The sequence below is a fragment of the Tyto alba genome, unplaced genomic scaffold (assembly GCF_018691265.1).
Source record: "Tyto alba isolate M040663 unplaced genomic scaffold, T.alba_DEE_v4.0 Super-Scaffold_1, whole genome shotgun sequence".
Lineage (NCBI taxonomy): Eukaryota > Metazoa > Chordata > Aves > Strigiformes > Tytonidae > Tyto > Tyto alba.
In genome coordinates, this window is record NW_024881261.1 from 12,724,495 (window position 1) to 12,746,720 (window position 22,226).

Consider the following 22,226-nt stretch of genomic DNA (forward strand, 5'->3'; position numbering starts at 1 on the left):
ATGTTCCTTTCAATGTAAATTATTCTGTTTCTGTTTACATCCTTTCAATTTCGGTGGTAACAGTCACTGTCTACATAGACCAGAGAAGGGGGAGTAAAAGCCAGGTTTATTTTATCAGAAATTTCATCATAGTTTTTTTTTTTTTTTTTTTTTAAATACCGTTAACATCAAGTGACATCGTTTTGAGGTGGGATTTTTTCCATACTGCTGTGACAACATTTAGAGGACTATTCACTTGGATTCATGTTAGCTAAAGGACGCTAATCCCATCTAAAATTAATGGAAAGGAAAGCTTCTCTAGAGTGGTAAGCATTAGCCACTTTGAATCATCTTTTGGAAAAGCCTGTCTCTTTTGACAGACTACACACAACCAGGGAGCTAGTTTGCATAAAGCTAATATTAGCCTGTGTGGATAACTCCCCCTTTCCCTACAGCACTACTCCTGCAACAGTCTATGCTATTTGTGTTAACATTTTGGGCACCACTAATCAACCAAGCCAGTTTTCCAGCAGAGTTTGATGCATATTATTGAAGATGAAAATTAATAAGGAGTTTACATGATAAAAGTTGTTTGTCTCAGTCTTTGCAACGTTGCACTTTCTGCATGATCTTAGATATCCTTTCTGGGTTACCAGCACTTGTGCTAGGGAGGGAAAGGTCCTTCCACACAAAGGCCTTGTGAACACTAGCCCCTATTTTTAAGGTTATGTTTCTAAGCAAGCGATCAATCATGCACAGAAACATCCATGTTTGTAGCTAGGGCTGTGCATGCCATTTGTGTGAAGATCTTAAGCACAGATACCTGTTGGGCATCCTGGTAACACGTTGCACACAACTCTTTGCAAATATGCCTTGTTATCTCTAGGCAAACTGATAGACATTTGGTGGCAACCAGCATCCTGAAAATTAACAAGGAAGGGACATCAAAACTATTAATCTGGCAGTTACTTTATTAGGAGTTTTACTCCTTTCTTTCCATACAGTCACTTCCTCAGCATTGTCTCAGTAAGAAGAATAATGGTGTCAGATTGTATCTTTTTTTTTTTTTTTTTTTAAGTTGGCTCTAAGCCAGTGTACAAACGATGTCATAAAATATGCTTTCCTAGACTACCCATCAGTCTTTTACACACCTCACTAAGCATAATGTGCTGGGGTAACAATTTAAAATAAAGAATGGAATTAAAAGTGGGAGGAATCTCTAACGTTCTTTCCTCCTCTAATAAGTAATAAAAAAAGAAAAAATCAGCTAGCGGAGCCCAGTGGCAGCCTGGAAGTCCAGAGAGGAAGATACATTTCTGGGCCAGGAGTGTGCTCAGTGAAACAGAAGGAAAGACTTGAGCACTAATCACTGCACTCTTTACCACTGACTCACTCATCTTTAGGCAAATCAGTATGTCCCTGCTTATCCGTCTGTATAAACATCAGTACCCATAGAGAACTTGTTCTTTTGCTGCTTTGGGATCCTTGGATGCTTACTTATAGCTGTGGGTAGGTCTGTTGTTTTTCTGCAAGGTTTTTTGTGCTCTACATAATTCCAGTTTTCTTACTTTCATGTAAAAAAAAAAATATTTTTTTCCTTTCCATCAGAGTTGGACAGTTCACTGGATTAGGAATAAAGAAATGTGCTCCATACCACTAGGTCTGCCACTGGCCTCTGTGATATCGCGCAAGTCCCTTCACTTTTCTCTATATGACTCACCCCTCCCTTCTCCATCTGTCATATGTTTTGACTATAGTCTCCAACAGGTCTTCAGTTTCTTATTATACAAAGTGCCTGTCAACACTAAATTCACTTGGAGCCATAGGTTTTAATATAATGCAAATGATAAACCATAATAATTTATTTTAAAATTTAAAGCTCTGCATGTGTACATGAAAACTCTGACACTTTGCCCTAAATTCTGCTGTAATAAGCCTTTTTGGTTCTGTTCTCATTGTAATATGATACACTTTTTAAACAAAAATGCATTTATTTAATGCAGTTATCTAAACAGTTATGAACCTACCTAGTAAATTCACAGTACAACAGAAAGCAAGTGCAGGATAACCTATTATATGTTACAGAGATAGTATTTTTTAACAGAGAATGGAATTAACCTTGAGGACAACATACTGAGTGGAGTAGTAAATTCATCATCCCTTGGACTTGAGATTGGATGTCTTTCCAAATGATACAATCTAGTTCAGCCATCAGTTGTTGGCCTGAATAATTCTCTCTACTGCTTGAGTTAGTGGTAAAGATTCTGCAGCATCTCTTAGGAGAAGAACAGAGTGATGATACTAGGGGTTCCCTCTGGCTTTAAAATGTATATGCCCGTCACATTCCCTTAAGTATCTGATGGTAAAAATATGCTTCCTGCCACTTTTTTAGCATATGAGTTGAATGCACTGGGGACATCATGCTAATACAGTTGCTTGCAAACTGCCACAAAACCAGAACACCAGCTGATGTGGCTTGTATCTGAGAATGTGGAAGGAGTTATAGAAGGACACGTAGGAAGAAAGCTGAGGGTCATCTCCAGGATGCTTTGTTCTGATTAGCATGCACAAAAGAAATCACCGTGTTACAACCATACTGAACAAGTCTACATGAAAGCAGTGTGTGGTTCATCAGCAAAAGCAGCCACAGAGCTACATACCTCACTGGTGTTTGAATGTAAAGCAGGTATCTGAAAGCTTTGTCACTCTGATGTGTTTCCATCGGCATTCAGTAAACACCAATTATTAGGTAACCTTATTGGTGGTCTCTGCATGGCATGATTAATACATTGCTTAACTTCAGATGTTCAAGGTCTGTGCCATGTCCTATGAACTTTATTGCTTCAGGGATAATTAAGCATCTTAGTACTAGAACTTACAGTTAGATCAGAGATCATGGAAGTAAATGAGTACCAACCCTGCAGCCCATTTTTGTGTTCTTGATCATGAATCTTATGCTCTATTCTCAGAAGGAAGTACCATGTACAATTTCAGATTCTTTTTTTTTTATGCAAAACATACTGTTCTATTAAACTCAGTGTTGGAAGATAAAAGCCTGGTCCATGGCTCTTCTAAATGAAGAATGGTGTGATTCAGGGAATAGTATACCTCCCAGCCTTTGACTGCTCTGAAGAAGAAATGCCTTGTGCAGCAATTTCTTTAAATTTATTGTACTTTGTTTGATACCCAAGTAAGCTGCACTGGATGCATAACAGCAACATGTGTGCATCCAAGTTCCTGTTCATTCTTTCTCACTGCTTGAAATTGTCTGTAGCACCACTGTGGAAATTTCTTTCCCACTGTGATAATTTTTCATCCAGCAGGTGGATTCAAGGGCTTAAGAGTCTGAAAGATCATAAAGGACTACTGTATATACCTATGTAAGCATGTTAAATCTTAAGTCCTTACCTGATTCAGTAACCCCATCCTTTTCGGCACACTGCATAGAAATCAAAATAAATGCAAGAGAGACTTAAATTGAAATAGTATATCACTGAATCGAAGCAATCCACGTGATGTCTTTCCTATTTTGCTTTGCTTTCCTGAAGGTTTTGGAGTAGTTCTAAATATGGTCTTTCACATTTGAATAACATTTGAATAATGCCCCTATGAACAATGAGAATAATGACTGAAACTTTGCAGAAGACTAGAATTTCTTCAAATATACCTGCGGTGATAGTAAAGTACAATTTATCAGCAATAAACTTATTCAGTATAAATGAATGGGGATAAGAAGAAGGACTTGCCTGCATTTATTTCAAGTTACATTGTTGCATCTTCAGAAAGAGTTGTCCTTATTCAGTTAGACACTGTTATGTTTATAGTTAAAGCTAAACTGTGCTTTTGGAATGTTGTATTCTTTGATAAATTGAGCTAAATTTTAAAGAAAGATACTGAAGATGAGGAAAGAGTGATCTCTCAAAATCTTTACATAGTTCATCAGTACAAAATCTGTGGTTTAGGTGCACTGGTGTTTTGGGGATTTTTGTGTGTGAATAAATTAAATTCTATTTGAAGGGGTGAGGGTGAAACACCATGAACAGGATTAGTTTTAATCATCTTATAGAAACACCAGGAAGAGTCAAGAAGTCAGCATATATGAAGAAACTATCAGGAAGATTGACCAGTAGGAACCTTCTCGGGGAATTTGAGGTGAATTTAAATCAAATCCAATGCTTTCGAAGATGTTCTGAACTAGTTTTCCAGTTGCATATATATATATTTTTTTTTTTTTTTTTAGGTCAATACTGCAGTGTAGGTTGAATTGCTTTAGTCAGATCTGTGTCCAGGAAGAAGAGTGGAGCTTTCATGGAAACTAGCAGTGAGAGAAAGAGAGCTTTTTCTTTTGTGAATATAAAGTTACCGAAGTTAGTAAATCCAATCAATGAATAAACTTAGACTCCATGATATATTCAATTATAACTTGTTTAGGGAAATTTTTTAAGTAAAAGAAAAATAATGGAAACTGCTAGCCTGATCAAAGTATTTCCCTCAAGTCACTTCCAGCATGAAATTTAAATCACCTTTTCTTTAGCAAGATTCTGAATTTCCATCTGAATAATGTTTTTTACATGAGATGAAATCAGTGCATAAAATTGAATATCCTCATCAGCATAGGAAGCACATGGAACTACCACATCATTCAAGATCAGTATGTGAAGAATCATCAGAACCAAATATTTAATCAGAATATCCAATTAGTTTAAGTGCTGAATGATGAAACATCATGGGCACTCTGGGTCAGTCAGATCTGCAGCAATTTGTGTAGGCATTAAACTGAAGTTGAAGCTATGAGGGACTCCACATGTGACAGAAAGCTTTTACTGTGAAAATGAATCTCTTGAGAACAGAAGTAGTGGTGGGTCTTGACTAGCATCGTGACCCTTCAAATGGCATTATATCACAATTGGTGGGTCATTCAGATTCTCAGTAGTTAGTATGTGTAACTGTATTGGGTTTGTGTGGCCAGATTTTGGGGGGTGGGGGCTACCAAATTCTCATTATCCTCTTCTGATTTGATTGGTAATAAATTAGACTAATTTCCCCAAGTCAAGCCTGTTTTGTCCATGGTGGTAATTAGTGAGTGATCTCTCCCTGTCCTTATCTGAACCCATGAGCCTTTTGTTATATTTTCTCTCCTGTCCAGCTGAGGAGGGGAGTGATAGAGTGGCTTTGGTGAGCACCTGGCATCCAGCCAGGGTCAACCCACCACAGTAACCTTGCTTTCAAAGTCAGATGTTAAATGAGGAAATGTTTGTCTGTCTTCTTGAATGACATATAGATTACTGTGAGTGTAGGTTTTTGGTATGGTGAGTTTGATGAATATGCAGGTAGCAGAATTACTCAGTGGCTCTGGGCAGCACAGAGCTTGTGGGTACTGGGGAGGAATGGGGACTGCTCTCTGTAAGACCAGTTTGCTTTTACTAGTAGCATCTGGTTGATGCCATGATTCTTACCCAGCAGGTTCAACAGCCAAATAAACAATTCAGCTGACTCATAAGAGTCAGATTTTTGGCTGGGGAAATCTCAGGGAAAATCCAGTGTTTGTAAGATAAATATGTGGTACACAGTACAGTTTTATTAAAGTACATGTTCAGGTATAATACTTTATGAAACTTAACAGCTCAACTTCAAACCCAGATAAACAAGCAGGATCCTGTAGGTCCTAATCTTATATCATTGGTGATTATATCAGGATGAATCAAATTTGTGTGATGCCTAGAGAACACAGGCCTTCAAAACTCATATTTTAGCAACTTATTTTGGATTTTTTAAAATGCAGATAGGCTAATAAAAAATAAAATAAAAAGACCCCAACATACAAATCAACAAACACAAAGCCAAATAAGACTGATGGTAAATTAAAGAGAGATGAATCTTTGTTGTCATTTGTTTCAGCTCCATAAAAGTAAGTGAAGGTCTGATGTTTTATAGGACTTGTGACTCCTACACAATCCCTTTAGGAGAGGTGTTTTGAAGATGATTCTTTATATTACACATTACATTTTCTCTATAGTGTTTCAGTGGAGATATGCAACCTTTATCTGTAAAATGGTGAGAAGGTTGTATTCTTTACAGTATTTATTTATTAGATATATTGCTCACTAAGGTGTGTCCATAGGAAGAACTATTGAAGGAATTAATTACCTTCTTAATCCTTTTTTGAAAGTCCAGTTACATAAGCTATGTATAAGGCATATATATATGTTTTATATAGAAGTAACATACAGGTTAATACCAACTTTGTTGATATTAATGCTGGTGTTCACATGTGACAGTATTTCAGTTCAGAGACTTACATAAGACATTGATGAACAATTGGAAAAATGAAATCAGTGGTATCTAAGTATTTTCTGAGTCACATGAATTATCGCAGCCTGTATTTGAAGCCAGTGTAATGTGGAAATCTTATGGCAGAGCTGTTGTTTTGTCTTCTCCAACGTTTCCAACAGTAGCCACTTGTTCCAGAGGAAAGTAAAAAATTCCTGGATTGCTATGCTGCTTTGTGGATGAAAACCAAAAGTATTAGAAATAACATGGGAAAATAAACTGTTTTCCACCATTCTGAATAGTAGAACCTTTTACTGAAGTATCTGTTATGGGGAAAACTTGGCCTTACACTTATCTGCACTTATAATATCCTTGTATTTATAATAGCCACTGAGAGCCACAGCAATCTTTATGGTGTGTAAACACATGCTGACACAGATGATTTCTAATCTAAAGAGTTAAGAGAGCTGAGTGAAGGGAAGTTCTCTAGGAGGTAGGATACATGGGATAACTAGGGAAGATTAAAATAGATCTAGTCAAACAATGGAAGGAGCCAGAGCTCTTTCACAGCTGTGAACTAGCACATAGGTAGACCATGAAAGAATACAGGTGTTCATCCTGTGCAATACAGGGCAGAAGGGCAAAGAAAGATGCATGGCAGAATATATCCCGCACCATCCAAAAAAGAGAGGATTTTATGAAGTTACTGTCTTGAGAGCTTTCTGCTTTGGAGAGATTTTCTGGAGCTGAAGTAAAGAAAAATAGATCTTTTTCCTCTTGCCTAGTATACACTTTCTCTTCTAAAACTGATGTTGCAGTCTAGATCAGTTGAGTCAAATAAAATTCCAGTTATTCTTCATGGAACATTGGAAAAACATTATTTTTTCTCCCTACATTTTCTGGTATTTAGTTACTTTTTTATAGTGCAAACTGTCAAACTAAAGTTAATAAACCAATCGGGCTTGACTAATTTCTGTTGAATATTTTACTTTCACTAAGAATTTACACATACAGCTTCTTCCTCTTCATCAAATGCTTTGTTTTATTTTTTGTTTGTGTTTTTTTTTTTTTTAACTGCAAACATTTCTAAAATATTTTATTTTTTCTTCTGCTTTTTTATTGGATTATAGGAAAGTTACCTTTAGTTTACAAAAAATATTTTTTGTTTTAAAAATATCTACACACTTAAGAATGTTTTGGCTGCCTCAAATTGACATCATTTTCAATGAATAAAAATAAAAAATGACTTAAGTCTAAAATCAGTGCTGGAAAGATCAAGAAATTAGAAGGGAAAGAGAAGGTTACATGGCACCTGTACCCTGTCAGTACCCAGATATCCCAGAGCATTTTAAGATGAAGCTTACACTATCACTATGAAATCCATGAGCAGCTCTTACACTTCTCACACAGGTTGGGAAACAAATAACAGACAGAGCAAATAGCATACAGATATTATTTGGTGTAGGTAAAGAAAGAAGTTCACTTTTCAGATGTCAGCTTTGCCTACTCCAGAAGATAGTAGTGTCATGTTGTGAAAAGGCTCTTTCTATAGCTGAGGGATTGTCTTGCAGTTCAGAGGATTTATTTGAATCCCTGCTCAGCCTCAAAAGGTATTTGTAACCTTGGGACAGTCTTTCCTTTTCCCTTGCATTTCTGTTTTCCCATCTAAAAGAGGTAATTGGTAGGTTTCCACTTCACAGAATATTAGGATTTTTAAAAGCAAAACAAAGCAAAACCAGACAGTTAATGATTATTAAGTACTCAGGTACTACACAGAAAAATAAATATACAAGAGAGGAGGAAGCAAGAGGAGAATTATTCCCTCGTGAACAAGGGTCAAATCTGAGAGATCAATACAAGATTTGTACTTCATAATAGTTTTGTTTCAGTGAAAACAGAAGTGTCAGATCACTACCTGGCCCTCTGATGAAAACATACATTGAAATTGTAATAGGTTCCTTTTCTATTTGTGGTTGGAAAAGAAGTATGGCAAAGAACACTATCTAATTTCAGTCTAATAATGAAAATTGTCATCAGACAGCAGTACTTGCCAAAGAAAATAAAATGTCATCTCTGGAGGGACTGCATGCACGAGTCTGTCACAAGAAGTCCCAGGAGAGAGAGGGCTTTTATAGCAACAACAAAATACAATGCTGGGTTTAAAAAATATCCATACAAGCACTATAGTTGCTAAATGGGGAAAACCAATCCCAGCTGTATCATAACTAATACTTGGAAGAAACCTAGCCTCTGAATATTTTTTTTTTTCAGATCCAAGTAAATAAAATTTGTCTGAAATGTATAATACTTAGAATAAAATATCTGAAAAAATTCCCATTACAAAGGATTTTTTTTTTCTTCTTCTTTTTGTGGGAGTGACATGTAAGGTGGGGAATGCCCTGTTTGTTAAAGATACATTAGTGCTGCTTGTGCTACTGTAAGTAAAGCTGAGATTGGTGCTGAGATAATGGCAAAGGAGAAAATATCTCCTAAAGCCCGGTTATTAAAGTGCCTCATCCAAGACAATGAGAGCTTTGGGCATGGGTTCCCAGGGAGCTGATATTTCCCTTTGAGAGCTGTTGCCTTTTCTCACGCACTGTCTCCAGATCACTGGGCACTGGCTTCCAATTTGAGAGGCCAATCCTGACAGTAGAATCACTATATCCATTTCCTCCCTTGGAAACAAACTTAAAAAGCCTTGAATTTCTCCACTTTTTGCCTGAATCACATGTCTCATTCAGGGCACATGCTGAGAGAAAGCAGGACTGCTTGGGTGCAGCATCACAGCTCCTGTTCTGCTGGCAGAGTTGTTGGGTGCACCGGGTGAACGGCTCGGCTGAAGAGTTGTGCTGGAAGAGCCAGGGGGAAGCTGTGGCACTGGGGCCGTTCAACCAGCAGGCACTGCAGGCTTGGAGGAGGATGCTACACAATCACAGAGAAGGCTTTGCAGGCTGTAATTGATTCATTCTGGATGCTATCACCAGCAAATTCAGAGAGGGGATAATGTGCTGAAAGTTGAGCTCTGGGAAACTAGAGAGGGAGTAGGGTGAGAGATACAGAAAGGGAAAAAAAACAAGATTTACTGTGATGATTTCACCTATCTGAATGCCTATGTCCCTGGAAAGCTTACATCCTATATATCCCTGGTCTGGAAACCCAGAGGTGTTTGCTGAATTGTTTGGATTGCTCCCTGTTCATAATTAAAGGATGATCTGGAATTTATTAAAACTTAAATTACTGTATGTCAAAGACATACTAATTGGCACGGAAGAAACGACTTTGCCATGAAAGGGAAAACACTGACACTGGAGAGATGGATTGACAGGAGCTTATTGTTACTATGTTTTCATTTTTGCTGCAATTATAAAAGCAGGTCTAGAAATGGATTTTGAATGTGAAAGGTAATGGTAAAATTCTTGATTAGTTGACCTCAGAGCACTTTACAAAAGTAATTGTTAAAAGTTCCAAAAGATAGTCTTTATTTTTAAAAAATGTAAGTTTTTCTCAGTTATAGTTAGGGACTCCTAAAATTTCAAATAATAATGTATCTAGAATCTTCTTCTTAAGGAAAAATAACAGACTTGCCACTGAAGTTTCCACTGAAGTAGATACATTTCTATCCACAAAGCTAAACTGTTTTTCCTTTTCTTGTCCTTGTTATATTCTATCCCCTCCACCTTCTTCCTTGTCTCTTTGACAGTGTTCAAGAGAAAGGGAGATGAGAAAAAGAGGTGAATTTTTAACTTTCATACTTTAAAGTAGATTTCAACATATGCCAGTCTACTGTTTACCAAAAAGCTGTTGTAATTATTTTCTCCATGTTCTTCCAAGGTTTTACAATAGGGAAGCTGAGAGTAATAGAGGTTTGCACTGGGAATGTGATGCAGAATAAGAAGTAGATCTCAAGGTTTCTTACATCCCAGTCTCATAATTCTTAAAATACATTCAAATAATCTTTCTGATCAACCCAAAGCTTTAAAATCAGTTTTTTTCCTTCTCAGTCGTTCTCATAGGCATCCATCTTTCTCTTCCCTGCCAATCCACTAATCCACTGCCACTACTCATTGCAAAAAAAAAAAAAAAATTGTCAAAGTTTTCACATAAAGATTCAGATTGTTTGCATTTTGTGCAAGTTCCCTAAAGTGGTGTCATGAAAAGGCAAACCACAGTTCAAAAAAGGGGTACAACATGTTCCTTGCCAGAGAAGGGAGCTGACCAAGCCTATCAAGCAAGGGAAGGAGGGGAAATAGGATGAATCTGCAAGAAAAACATAGGGTTGACTGCTTCTCAGTGCTTCCATATGATAAATTTGAAGTTAAATAAAGCAAAGGAAAGACAGAACTCCAGTGATCGTTCTCTCTACTGTCTTTCTGAGAATTACCTAATGGCAGCATTTATGGAGAGCAGCTTTTTGTAAGTGGTCTATAACAGTAACATTTGTGAATCATTCCACAAAGACATGTCAAAGTATCTATAATACCTGTAACGTGCCTTTTTTTGCTGACCTTTCACAGTCTGGCTTGGTTTTTATCATGGGAGGATTTTCTGGAATGATTGATGTATTTGGATATAGTTTGTGTAACCAGACTAGGAGAAGGTGTCACGTTGTTTGCAGGACAGGAGCAAAGGGAGAATCACAGGTTTCCACGGTACAAGTGACTTGTGCTATTTAAACGCATTCCAGCAGCAGTAGTCTGGACATGTTAGAGCACTTTTTTGGTGCCAGATTGAACAAGCTCTCTAGGGATGGCTACTGGTAACTGGAAAAAGAATGACCTTTTAACATATTATCAAGGAAGGCAACTGTGTATATCTGTTTTCAGAGCTAGGCTAAGATATCAGACTGCTGTGTTATGCTGTACATTTTGTGTCCACCCCAAGTTTAATAAAAGTAAAAGGCAGCCTTCCCACACTGCATGATTTTATTACCTGGGAGCGCCTCAAAGAGCTAGATGATGAGTTTTCAGTCATGGCAGGTAGTTGGGTGTACCCATACGGTGATCCCTCAGGTAATATCAGTTGTGTCCCATGTCACACAGCTCGGTATTGCCTCTGCCAATAAAAGGCACCACAGATACTCTTCAGCTATCCCAGGTGTGTCTCGTTGAGACTGGAGGAAATAAAAGTCTGTTACTGTCTCAGAAGTGATACAGGCTTCTTCAGATTAATTTCTGTATTATCTTTGTCTTTTTCCATGATTCATGACTGTTTGTTTTTGTCCCCAGTTATTCAGTTCAGTGGAGTTTGGCAGGAGATGGCTACTGCTTCATGAGGGAGTTGCACCAAACAGATTCTACTGGTAAGAGCAAAAACCTCTTCCTCGTTTCCTAGACACAGCTTCTCCATACATACAGAGATGTTGAAATGGGGGCTTGAAGGCAGTGTGACTGAATGCAATCTGCACTGCTGATTTGCTGAGATTAATTTAGAACTGGTATGAAAGGGACATTATTCCTCCTGTTATGTGTTTATACAGCACTTGAAAATGGGGTTTTTGATCTAAGGATGATGCACAACTGAAATACACTGAATAATAGTCTGAAAAAAAGCATTGATTTGGGAGGGGAGAGTGCTGCAATTTCCTGTGAGCATTTTGGGTTCAAACACAACTCTGTTCAGCATAAGCTTGCTTGCTTTTGCACCAAATATAAAGAAGATATAAATCTGGTCCTGCTACCAGTGAGGGCCAAATACTGAATCTTGGAGTCTTTGAAGATTCTAGCATTTCTGTCACAGGTAACAGTGGATATCCTCCAGTGGCTGGTGTTACGCTTTTAACTGCTGTTAGACCTACTTCAGTCCTTGAAAATTAGCAAGTTAATGACCATTGAACTAGGCACACAGAGTTCTTCATTATGAGCTTAAATCACTCTGCAATATTGCTTCTAAGCAGCAGTGCAAGGTTTCCAGTCAGATTTCAAGCTGTATGAATCAGCCATGTGTAAGTTCCCCTTGCTGAATCTTTGAATGTCAATCAGTTACAGCAATGGCAAAACACTTGCATTTTGATGCCAAAGTTACCTTAAAGAAGTATCATAGCTCTTTCTCACTGATGTAAGCTTAACTCTTTGGTGTGTTAACTTATGCTATACAGTTTGTATCTAAATTCACTTAGGGCCATAGTGTACATGGTTATGATAGAATCTGAGCTTCTCACAATTTTTAATATATGGGGTGTCTGGAATGGATGATTTAATTTCCGATTTAAACACCTTGTAGTGGCCACAACCACTGAAAAATAACCCCTGAATGTAGGCTGAAACTTTATTTTGCAGTTCTTCGCTGCTAGCAAATTTCTTTGTATTTTGAGTCTCGTCTTCTTCAGTTTTAATCATCACAGATTTACCCAGTGCCAGTGATTCTGGTGTACAGATTCTCTTCCCATGATCCTGATTGCAGGCAGATCTCTTTGCATTTGCTTTCCATAGCAATGATTTACGTAGCCAGTGTAAAGCTCTGTAACCATGCTTGCAGTAAAATACATGTCTGAAACACCTCCATGCTGTCACGCAGTATCAATTAGAGAAACTTCAAATTATGTGGAAAAGAAAGCTGAGGAACGAACACTGGACTGTTTTCCTGAAAATACAGTTGTCATAGTCTAAATCAAAGATAAGTTTATTTTTTTATATTTTGGCTTACTCTTTTTGCTTACATTGGTGTAAATCTGAAAGACTTCTCATCAGCCCTTAGTGGAGTCAGTAGTCTACCTGTGAGTAGAAGTTGGCTCATGTCCTGTGAATCTGGGCTTTAAAAGAGAAGCTTTTGATAAAATAGTGATCTTGAAATCAGGAGGAGCTGAACCAGCTGATTAAAATGAGACCACCATGGTGGCTTCTAAACTGTAAGCGTGTGCCAAAACCACAGGTTTTGAACATATCAAGGTTCAGGAGTGATTCAGTCAAATATTTTCTTTTAATTTATGAAATTAGTAAGAGCTCTAGGTCAAATTTACTTCTAAAGTTGAATTTATATTTGGTCTGCAGAGGATATACCAGAGATTTTGTTTGCTGCTCCTGCTTTTTAATCCTTTCCCAGAACCTGTGTTAGCTGAAGCTTTTGCAAACTAAATTCCATTTTTAACTCAAACTTGGTTTTGTGTGTCTGTATAGATGGGCGCATATATATTTATATTTCTTTCCTACAGGACTCCTAACAGGGTTTCAAAATGTCAGATGAAAACACAGCCCCACACATCTCGTGTTATTTTCTGGGCTAATGAAAGCAGAAAGTCCTAGAAATCTGAGTACCCAGTCTTTGAGACATCCAGCAAAATTGTACTCACTGAATAGGCCCAGAGATCTGGAAAGAATATCCGTGTTCCTGGATCCCTATGTCCTGTACTGCACTTCAAACCTTTTGAAGTTTCCCATCCTTACTTACAGTAGTGGTTTATTGTGAATTGAGCTGAAGGATACCTGCAATAAGAATAATAATGAAAATGATCATTTTCCCTTGCCATGGAGCTCAAACTTTGAAGGCCTCTTAGAACCTAACAAATAAGAGAACTCAGGTTTGGAGCTTCAAAGGCAAAGAGTAAGTTGAAAAGATGAAAAGATGTTCCTACCACTCATATAATTCCCTACAGCCATAAACAAAACATGAAACTGCAAGCCTGTATTTTCACCTTGAACAAAATGTCCCTTGCATAACACACCTCAGTGTAAGCTAGACTGTACTTCTGCTATCAAAAGTAAAAATAATACAACTTGTGGAGACAGTGTTACATCTCACTGGCTTATTATGATCATCATCACCTGGGGAAAAAAATGCTGTTAGCTGCAATTATATGGAGACTGACTGCCCTCAAAATTACCCATAGTAGAAGACAGCTATGCATGTGTAATTGAGAACAGGTACAACACAGAGAGCAACACTGGGCTTTTCTATGCATTTCCATTTCTGCACAGCCAAGTACCTGATGACAAAATAGGCACTGAAGTGCTGAATCAGGGCAGACCTTTGTACTCAGAGCATGGCCACTGCTGACCCCCCCCATGCAAGAAAAGCAAAAGGAAACTGGGACTTAAGAGGGTGCAGTTGTACAGTTGAAATCCAGGCTTCTACAGCAACATCTCTATAGCCAGTGCTGATGTACGAGTTGGGTACATCCTTGCTTAGTGCCCTGTGGTTTGTTGGAGGAATTTTTTTAATAAAAAAGTCAGAAGACTGACTTCCAGTTATTACTAAGAGCAGAAATGAATAATGAAGGAAAAAGTCCTGAAGTCACAATTTTCTGAGGAAAGCAGACTGTAGGGATACTCTCTCCTGTTCCTGGTGCGCCTTCTCAGTCAGGTGGTTTTGAAGGGATCAGCCAGGACACAGCTGATTTGTGCAGAGAATGAGGGCTATTCTCTGATACCTAAGGAGGGCTGAGGAGTTGCTTTAATACAGACCGTTTCTAGGATTATCTAAACGGGGACTTTTCAGGAAGACACTGGGGCAGATCAGGAAGAGATAAAGCAAAGGCTTTGGCATCAGGCCTGTCTGAGGCTGCATTTATGTAACTCTGCTTCTTTTGACAGGAAATAAACATCTGGAATACTTCAGAGAATTTTAAATGGATCCACAGGGTTGATGAAAGCAAAGATGAATTTTCCCGATTGCTTACTAATATTTTAATTGCTATTTATGTGCCTTTGTAAATAGTGTGTGGGCCACTCTTAAGTCTTGTGACTAACACCACTGAGCTTTCTAGTTTTAGTCTTGAGAAGCCTCTGCCTGCAAATGCTGTCAGAGAAACTGTAGTGGCTTTTACAGCTGCATTTCTTATATCTGTTTCCAAGATAATTTTTTTTTTTTTTTTGCTTTTTTGGGGCTGCTCTGTGAAACACCCCCTCCTACTGCCACCCCAGAGAAATTTAAACCCCTGAAGAACAACATTAAAGCAATCTGCTGATGCCTACTGCATAACTCTGAGAAAACACTGTGTAGAGAAAACTCAGCTCCTTGTAACTTATATGTATTTTGTATTCTTGTACCCTTTGTTTCATTAAGATGGGTCATTAACATGAAAATAGAAACTTTGTTTATTCAGAGCTCCTCTATTCTCCAATTTCTTTCTTCCACATGCAGCTCTAGGTGATACCCTGACATCCACACTTGTGATGAAAGAGATTGTAATGCCACTATGTGGATATCATATGGTGGATGATGAGATAAACTCAAACCTTTAGAATGAGTGGTGACTAGTATTTTCTTATCTTAAAAAAAAACCAAAAAAACAAAAAACCAAAACCACCACCACCAAAAAAAAAAAAAAAAAAAAACACAAAAGGAGGAAAAAGGGATCTGTAATTCTCTACCTCATTAAGAGATTGTAAGGACACATTTGTGCTGGTCAGCCTTTAATGATGGGCTACTGTAAAACTGACACCTCTAATAATTGCTATAATTCAGGTATTTTATTGCATATCTGTTTGCATAATCTAGGTATGTGAAAATGGTATACTGAGGAAAGTGAAATCTACTCAGAGAATCAACTGTATGTTGTGTGTCTGATGGATACATGAAAGAATCCACATGGCATACAACCCCAAGGCACTGCAGTTCTGCACTGTATCAACACTATTCATGTTTTTTATTATTTCTCTGGCAGGTTCTTGATATTTTTGTTAAATGTACTGTGACAGAAAAATGCATGACAGTTATCAAGGTGCTTAGTAATTCTAGAACTGTGCTCGATGAAAATACACTAATTACTAGGAAGAAGTATTCTAAGCAATATTAGTTCAGCAGGGTAATACAGAAACAGCAAGTTAATATACATGGATTATTGCTGATGTGTTTACTAATGTAGTTGGTGCTACAGGAAGAGAATGCAGTAGGTACTAGTTAAAATAGTTGGATAAATGCTTTAAATACTTATGAGTTTATTTCTGTGATATTGATGATTTTCAGGATACATGCCTATGGCAGAATTTTGCTGGCAAAGATGCTGGTTTGTAGTGAATACAAATGTGAACACAGTTGGTGAATCGGTCATATTGTAAATTACTTTTTTTTCTTGCTTTTTTAAAGTGGCCCAGTCTTCTAGTCAAAGTTCAGTAGTGATACCTTGTGACTTACAAATCCAAACATACATGACCAGTAGTTGCAAAAAAATTAGTCAAAGTGCATATAGTTCAATATGGCCAAAACATATATGCAAAAATTGCTTATTAAAAGCTAGATTTGTATTCTGGTCCTCAAATCAAGTCATTCCTTCAACCAGAAATTATTTTCGAAAAGTCAGCAAGTCAAGGTATCACAATTAGAGTTGGCCCTAAAAAAAATAAATAAAAGGTTAAAAAGCTTATCAAAATGTCTGCAAAATATAATACTTTTCTAATCAAAATGACACATTTTCTGAAAAGATTCTCAGCTCATTCTAATCATAACCTAACCTTGAAAAACTTAGGGGAGAAAAAAAGAAATAAAGCCAAATAATAAAAGTGTTTTAAAAACTAGCATACAATGAACAATAAAAAAGCCCAGGAAGTAAATTATATCATCAAGATATAATCATCAATTGTATCAGTGCTATTGATTGTTTTTTTTTTTTTTAATTTTACTTATTTGGGTATTGCACCCAGGCAAGCAAATAGGTGAAATGCAAAATAAATACCACTCCATACTTCAAGAAGATCAGAAAGCTTTAATGATGAGAGGGCTGGAACACCTCTCCTGTGAGGACAGGCTGGAAGAGTTTGGGTTGTTCAGCCTGAAGAAGTCTCCAGGGAGACCTTATTGTGTCCTTTCAATACTTAAAAGGTAGCTTACAAGAACAATGGAAAGGCTCTACTGGTGCAGGGACTGTAGTGACAGAATGAGGGGTAACAGTTTTAAACTTAAAGAGGGTAGATTTATGTTAGATATAAGGAAGAAATTCTTTACTATGAGAGCGGTGAGACACTTGCCCAGATAAGTGGTGAATGCCCCATCCCTGGAAGTGTTCAAGGTCAGGATGCATGGGGCTTTGAACAACCAGATATAGTGAAAGATCTCTCTGCCCATGGCAGTGGGTTGGACTAGATTATATTTAAAAGTCCATTCCATCACAAACCATTCTATGATTTTAAGATAACTATCTTAATCAGACAAAAAATAGTGCTCAGGGCTTTCATGCACCTCATAGGTGTAACAGGCTGATTAGAAGTAAAACCATATCATAGTATACCTCCTTTCCGGCAGGGTGATGTGTCCATGGTGTTAATGATTTCCTGAAGAAATTACAGGAGATATGTCAGTTTGGTAAGAGATGTTGCTATGTCTCCGCCGTGTCTTGTTTTTTTTTCTGAGTATGGAAAGGAAAAGAAAACGGATGCCAACATGGTAAAAGAGCAGCCAACCAACCTTTCCCCTTAAACAATACAAAGATATGCACACACACTGAAAGGGAGAGAAAGATAAACTGGTAAGCAGCTGGGAGGACAGTTGAGTAGATAGGGCTATGTTTGTGATTTTTTCATAAGTAATGGCAAAGAAAGTTAATCTTCAGAGTAGAATTATAGAGTATATATCTTTTCTTTTCCAGAGGAGGCTAGAGACTTTATTTTAAAAGCTCTGACTGTGTTCATTGGAGCAGCTGAAAGAGCTGAAAATCAAGGGAAAAAAGTGTCAAAACTCTGTTTAAATCTTCATTATATTCAAGCATTTGGAGCAAGCTTGGCAAACTGTCCCAGTGTTGTTCTCAGACCTTGACCTGGTGAGATTTCACACCCACCCAGGTGGGCTGAGGCAATTTAAATGTCATGGCATCTGGGCTGTTTACAAATGGTACTGTGTATTGCTGAACAAGACCTTTTAATCACTGCAGGGCAACTGCTGGAGGCTGACAGGGAAGATGCCAGTCAAAGGGCACTGTGACAACCTGTCCATAAAATCATCCGCTTGATCTAACACACGAGCCATACCTGATGAGTTGAAGTGTACTACAAATTTAATTATAAATATGGGTATTTCATAGATTAAATATGATGGAGATGGGGACGTGCCAGAGGGGCACATCACAGAGGGACTCATGACAGTTTCAGATCTAAATTAAGCACCTGAGTGATGGGGAATAGCAAGAGTAATGAATTTTGCTTGATTTCCAGTGCTTTTTTTTTTTTTTTTTTTTTTTTTTTTAACTCCCCCTGAATTGAACACCACACATTTGCTTCAAGTTTCAGTTTGGCTTTTGGAAAAAGTCAGACTGAAGGTCTGAGTCTCTATAACACAGGCTGCTATTACCTTGCTAATATTTTAAGGCAGCTTCATGGCTGCCAACATAAAGATACAGATGAGCTGCAGACAAGCAACACTGCCAGAGACCAGAGTGAAGAGCAAATCTGCAACCGTACCTTTCCTTGGCCTTTACCATGCTGCTGCTGCTAAAATTACTGATGGTAAGTAACACACATTAGAGCACTCTGTTACCATTCAGTGCCCCTGACATTTACCATTTTCTCACCAGAAAGGTCAGTGTTACATCCTGCCCAGCCAGCATGGAAGGAAGCCTACTCTTAGTTGGCAGTGTTCACTAAAAATCCCATTGGCTTTTCAATGGATTTAGTAAAAAACTCTGCTTACATTTCTTAGACAGCTGGACCATGATGTAGCTCTATCTTTTTGGTACAAATGAAGGCTGAAATCTCTCAGATTTATCTTGGGAATTAGGATTTTATCCCTGTCTGGTTTCCAGAGATACAAACTTTCCAGCCACATGTGGGTTAGCAAGGACAGAAAAAAAGACATGCAGCTTCGTCCTTCAGTTGCTCTTAAAAGATCATTTAGACTCTTTGGATTTATTATAAATTTTAGTTCTTAAGAAACAGAGATCCAAAATACATATCTTTCTTCACTGGACAATGCTGAGAAAATTACCCAAAGTCACACAGCAGAGGTTGATAACTCTGGTCCTCTGGATCTATAACCACATCCTCTGGTGCCAGCAGTCTGCTTAGAGAACTTGTTACTCATAATCAAATAAAGATTTGTCAGAGCGAAATATAAGTCCTCAGTCCCAAATCCTTAGTTTGGCAGAGTTCTACCATGTGAGAGAAAAAGTTTTCTCAACCTTATTTGATTATCATGGAAACTCTAAAGATGGGGGGTGAAATAGTAACTTGAATGTTCTCCTAAAAGTTGTAACTGAATAGAATCTTGACCATTTACCTGACACTGCCCCCTTCCTCCCGTTAGAGTCTTGTCCTACAGCTGTGAATAAGAAGAGGTATACTCATCTGAATAAGCCTTTTGTGACTGAGAGGCCCCAGTCTGATTGATACATAGGTTGGTGTGTTTTGATTTTCTCAATTCAGATGATTTATCTTAAAAAAAATCATCCAGAGATACTTTATAAATGAGTTCAGACTCCCATGAGTTTCAACTTCTATCATCCACTTCCTCCCCATTAAAAATCTGCAGAAGTAGGCAGGCATCCATATACCAGGTTCAGAGTCTTGATTTGTGGGTTACTCAGTAGCAGAAGCCTGCAGTGCTACACAGGACCCTGGGACATGTCAGTCTTCAATGAGCATTGAACTAAGAAGCTGATGTCTCCTTACGTACCTATAAAGGGCAGCCCTTGAGAGGGTGAGACAGTTACATGGTAATGTTAGCTGTGGATTTGTCTAGATCTATGTCAGGAAGGTTTCGCTGCGATTTTCTGTTGTATGTTTAATGAGCAGCATACTGTGTTACCAGAGTTGACTTCCTTCTCTTTCTGTAAATTACTTCCTGGCCTCCTCCAGAGCATACCGAGTGGGCCACAGCACTACAGGATGCCAGAAGCATGCATCCTAACACAGTGGGAAACCATGATCATATTAGACTGTGTCAGTAGAGAAGCAGTAAATCAGGTAGATTTGGTCCATTATATTAGGGAGATGAGTTCAGAGGCTATAACTAGGGGATACCTTCCTCCTTCTTTCCCTTCAAATCAATACGATGTCTTAAGTTTCCTGCAATATATGAAAAAGGGATGTAGGACAGGAGGTCTATCATAAAATCAGTATCTAATCCTGGTATCTGAATTTTATCCACTTAGTTTAAATCCTAATTTTAAGACATTCCTCCTACCCAGCATTACCAGTAATAGACACCCACATCTCTGAGAATTCACATTCATCTATTTCAGAGTTTTAGCCAAATTTCCTCTCTGGAGCTTCCCACAGAGAGCTGTGGTGTAACTTCAGTGGGGGAGAAGACTTGGTTTGTTACTGTCCTCCAATCTGTGGGGTATATGGACATCATGGGGTGGAAGGCTGTGAGTAATCCTGCTCTAGGGTTGTAAAAAATGATGGCAAGAGTAGAAGTGACTCCACATGGCCTGGAAATCACACCATTACCTCCATTTACCTACTTACCTATTTCAGTGTTAGCAGCAACAGCCACCTGTTTTTCTGGGTCAGTGTTGTGAGGTGGCACAAGTAGGGGAAGTTGGGCTTTACTCGCTGCACTGCTATTTTCCATCAGTTCCATAGTAAATGTGACAAACTGAGTAAAGTATACCATAGGATGGATATGGCTCAGTGGCTGCCAGTTGAATTGCACAAAATTATATCATTTAATCTAACTGGACAATGTGGGAAAGAATAGTGCAGAGATGTAGCAGGGAAAATCTAATTAGATTATCATCAAGGGAGATTTATTGGCCAGATATAAAGAAATGAAGTGCTGATTTATGCCTGTCTGGAATCTGGCCCTTTGTTTCTAAAACATGTCAGGAGAATATAGCTAAGAGATGCTAAAGCAAGACAGCGGTCTTTAAAGTATGTTCCAGAAATAGTAAAATCTGTAAAATTCCACATAATAGGGACTGAACTAAAGAAACCACAAGAATTCCCTCCCACACTAAGCTCCTGGGGCAGTTTCACTGACCTCTGCAAGCAAAAAAAGAACAGAGAGTATCTGCAAGGTCCTCATGGAGTCAACACAGTAGTAAAAGAAGGAGGAGCCCGGAAGACTCTCAGGCTCTATTTTTGTCTCTGCCACATAACAACTGTTTGATCTTGGTCAAATCAATAAGGTCCCTGTGCTCTTGACTAATCAGTGGAGTTTATAAAGCTGAGAACAAAAATTTTCCTCAACCCCTATTTCTAACTTGGCTTGCTGGTCTTGTACTTTTCCATAGGTCTTGAACAAATCAGTAGTGTGCAGGAAAGGTTACTTAAAGGTTGATTGTTAAATACTTTTGTATCTTTGGACAAAAAGCTCCCTGTTCAGTGCTACATGTTACTATTTTTATGAATGGCAATTAGGATTTAGAGTGTTACAGCGCATCAGTGAAACCAAAAAATTGATGCTACTGAGGATTTCATGAACGTCATCCACTGTTGTTATTTTCATTCTGTCCTTTAAAACAAAAATCTGCCATTCACTAAGTTGGAATAAACTGTCAGTTTTTTAACATGAAGTGGCAGGATGTGTCCCAGAGGCAGTGGGGGAGCTGGTTTTGCATTGGCAAGATTTACGATAAGGGATTCGCATGAGTGCTGAGACTAAAGGAAGATAAATCCCCAAAGGCAAATTCTACCAATAATTGAATTACAAAGCCATTATCATGTGCTGAACAGAGCAACTTTATGGCTCTATTGTGACAAGATAAAGCTTGTTAGAATATTTATGTTCATAGGACAACTTCGGCATAAGGATCTCTGAGAGTATGTTCTCTCTTCTACCTGTCTGTTGCAGCTAATTAGTCTTTCTGCGTAATGCAGTATATGTGGAGATGGAAGTGTGCTGAAATTGGATATGGGAAGAAGGAATGCTGAAGGTCAGGAGACATCTCAGAATAAAAAACATACAAAGCATAAAGTCATCTGCAGAACGCAACTAGAGTCTCATGTCCAGAAGGAGACTCAGGACAGGTTGCGGGAAGGGGAAGAGAGGGCACAGAGGCAAATGAGCATTTTTAATGAGGAGGGGATCAAACTGGATTTTCCAAGCAGTGTGTCACTTCTCTTTTTGGTATTGCATTGCAGCCACTTGTAACCTACTCTGAGTCAGTGTTG

General features: G+C 38.2%; 1 protein-coding gene across 4 annotated transcripts in view; it reads left to right on the top strand.

The window, feature by feature from the left end:
• SORCS1 (sortilin related VPS10 domain containing receptor 1) overlaps positions 1-22,226 on the top strand; it is a 305,446-nt gene that overhangs the window by 193,199 nt on the left and 90,021 nt on the right. For all 4 annotated transcript variants that reach the window (XM_032988691.2, XM_042790410.1, XM_042790397.1 and 1 more), the window contains exon 5: positions 11,475-11,548. In XM_032988691.2, the coding sequence (XP_032844582.2) occupies positions 11,475-11,548 (74 nt within the window). The remainder of the gene's footprint in view (positions 1-11,474; positions 11,549-22,226) is intronic.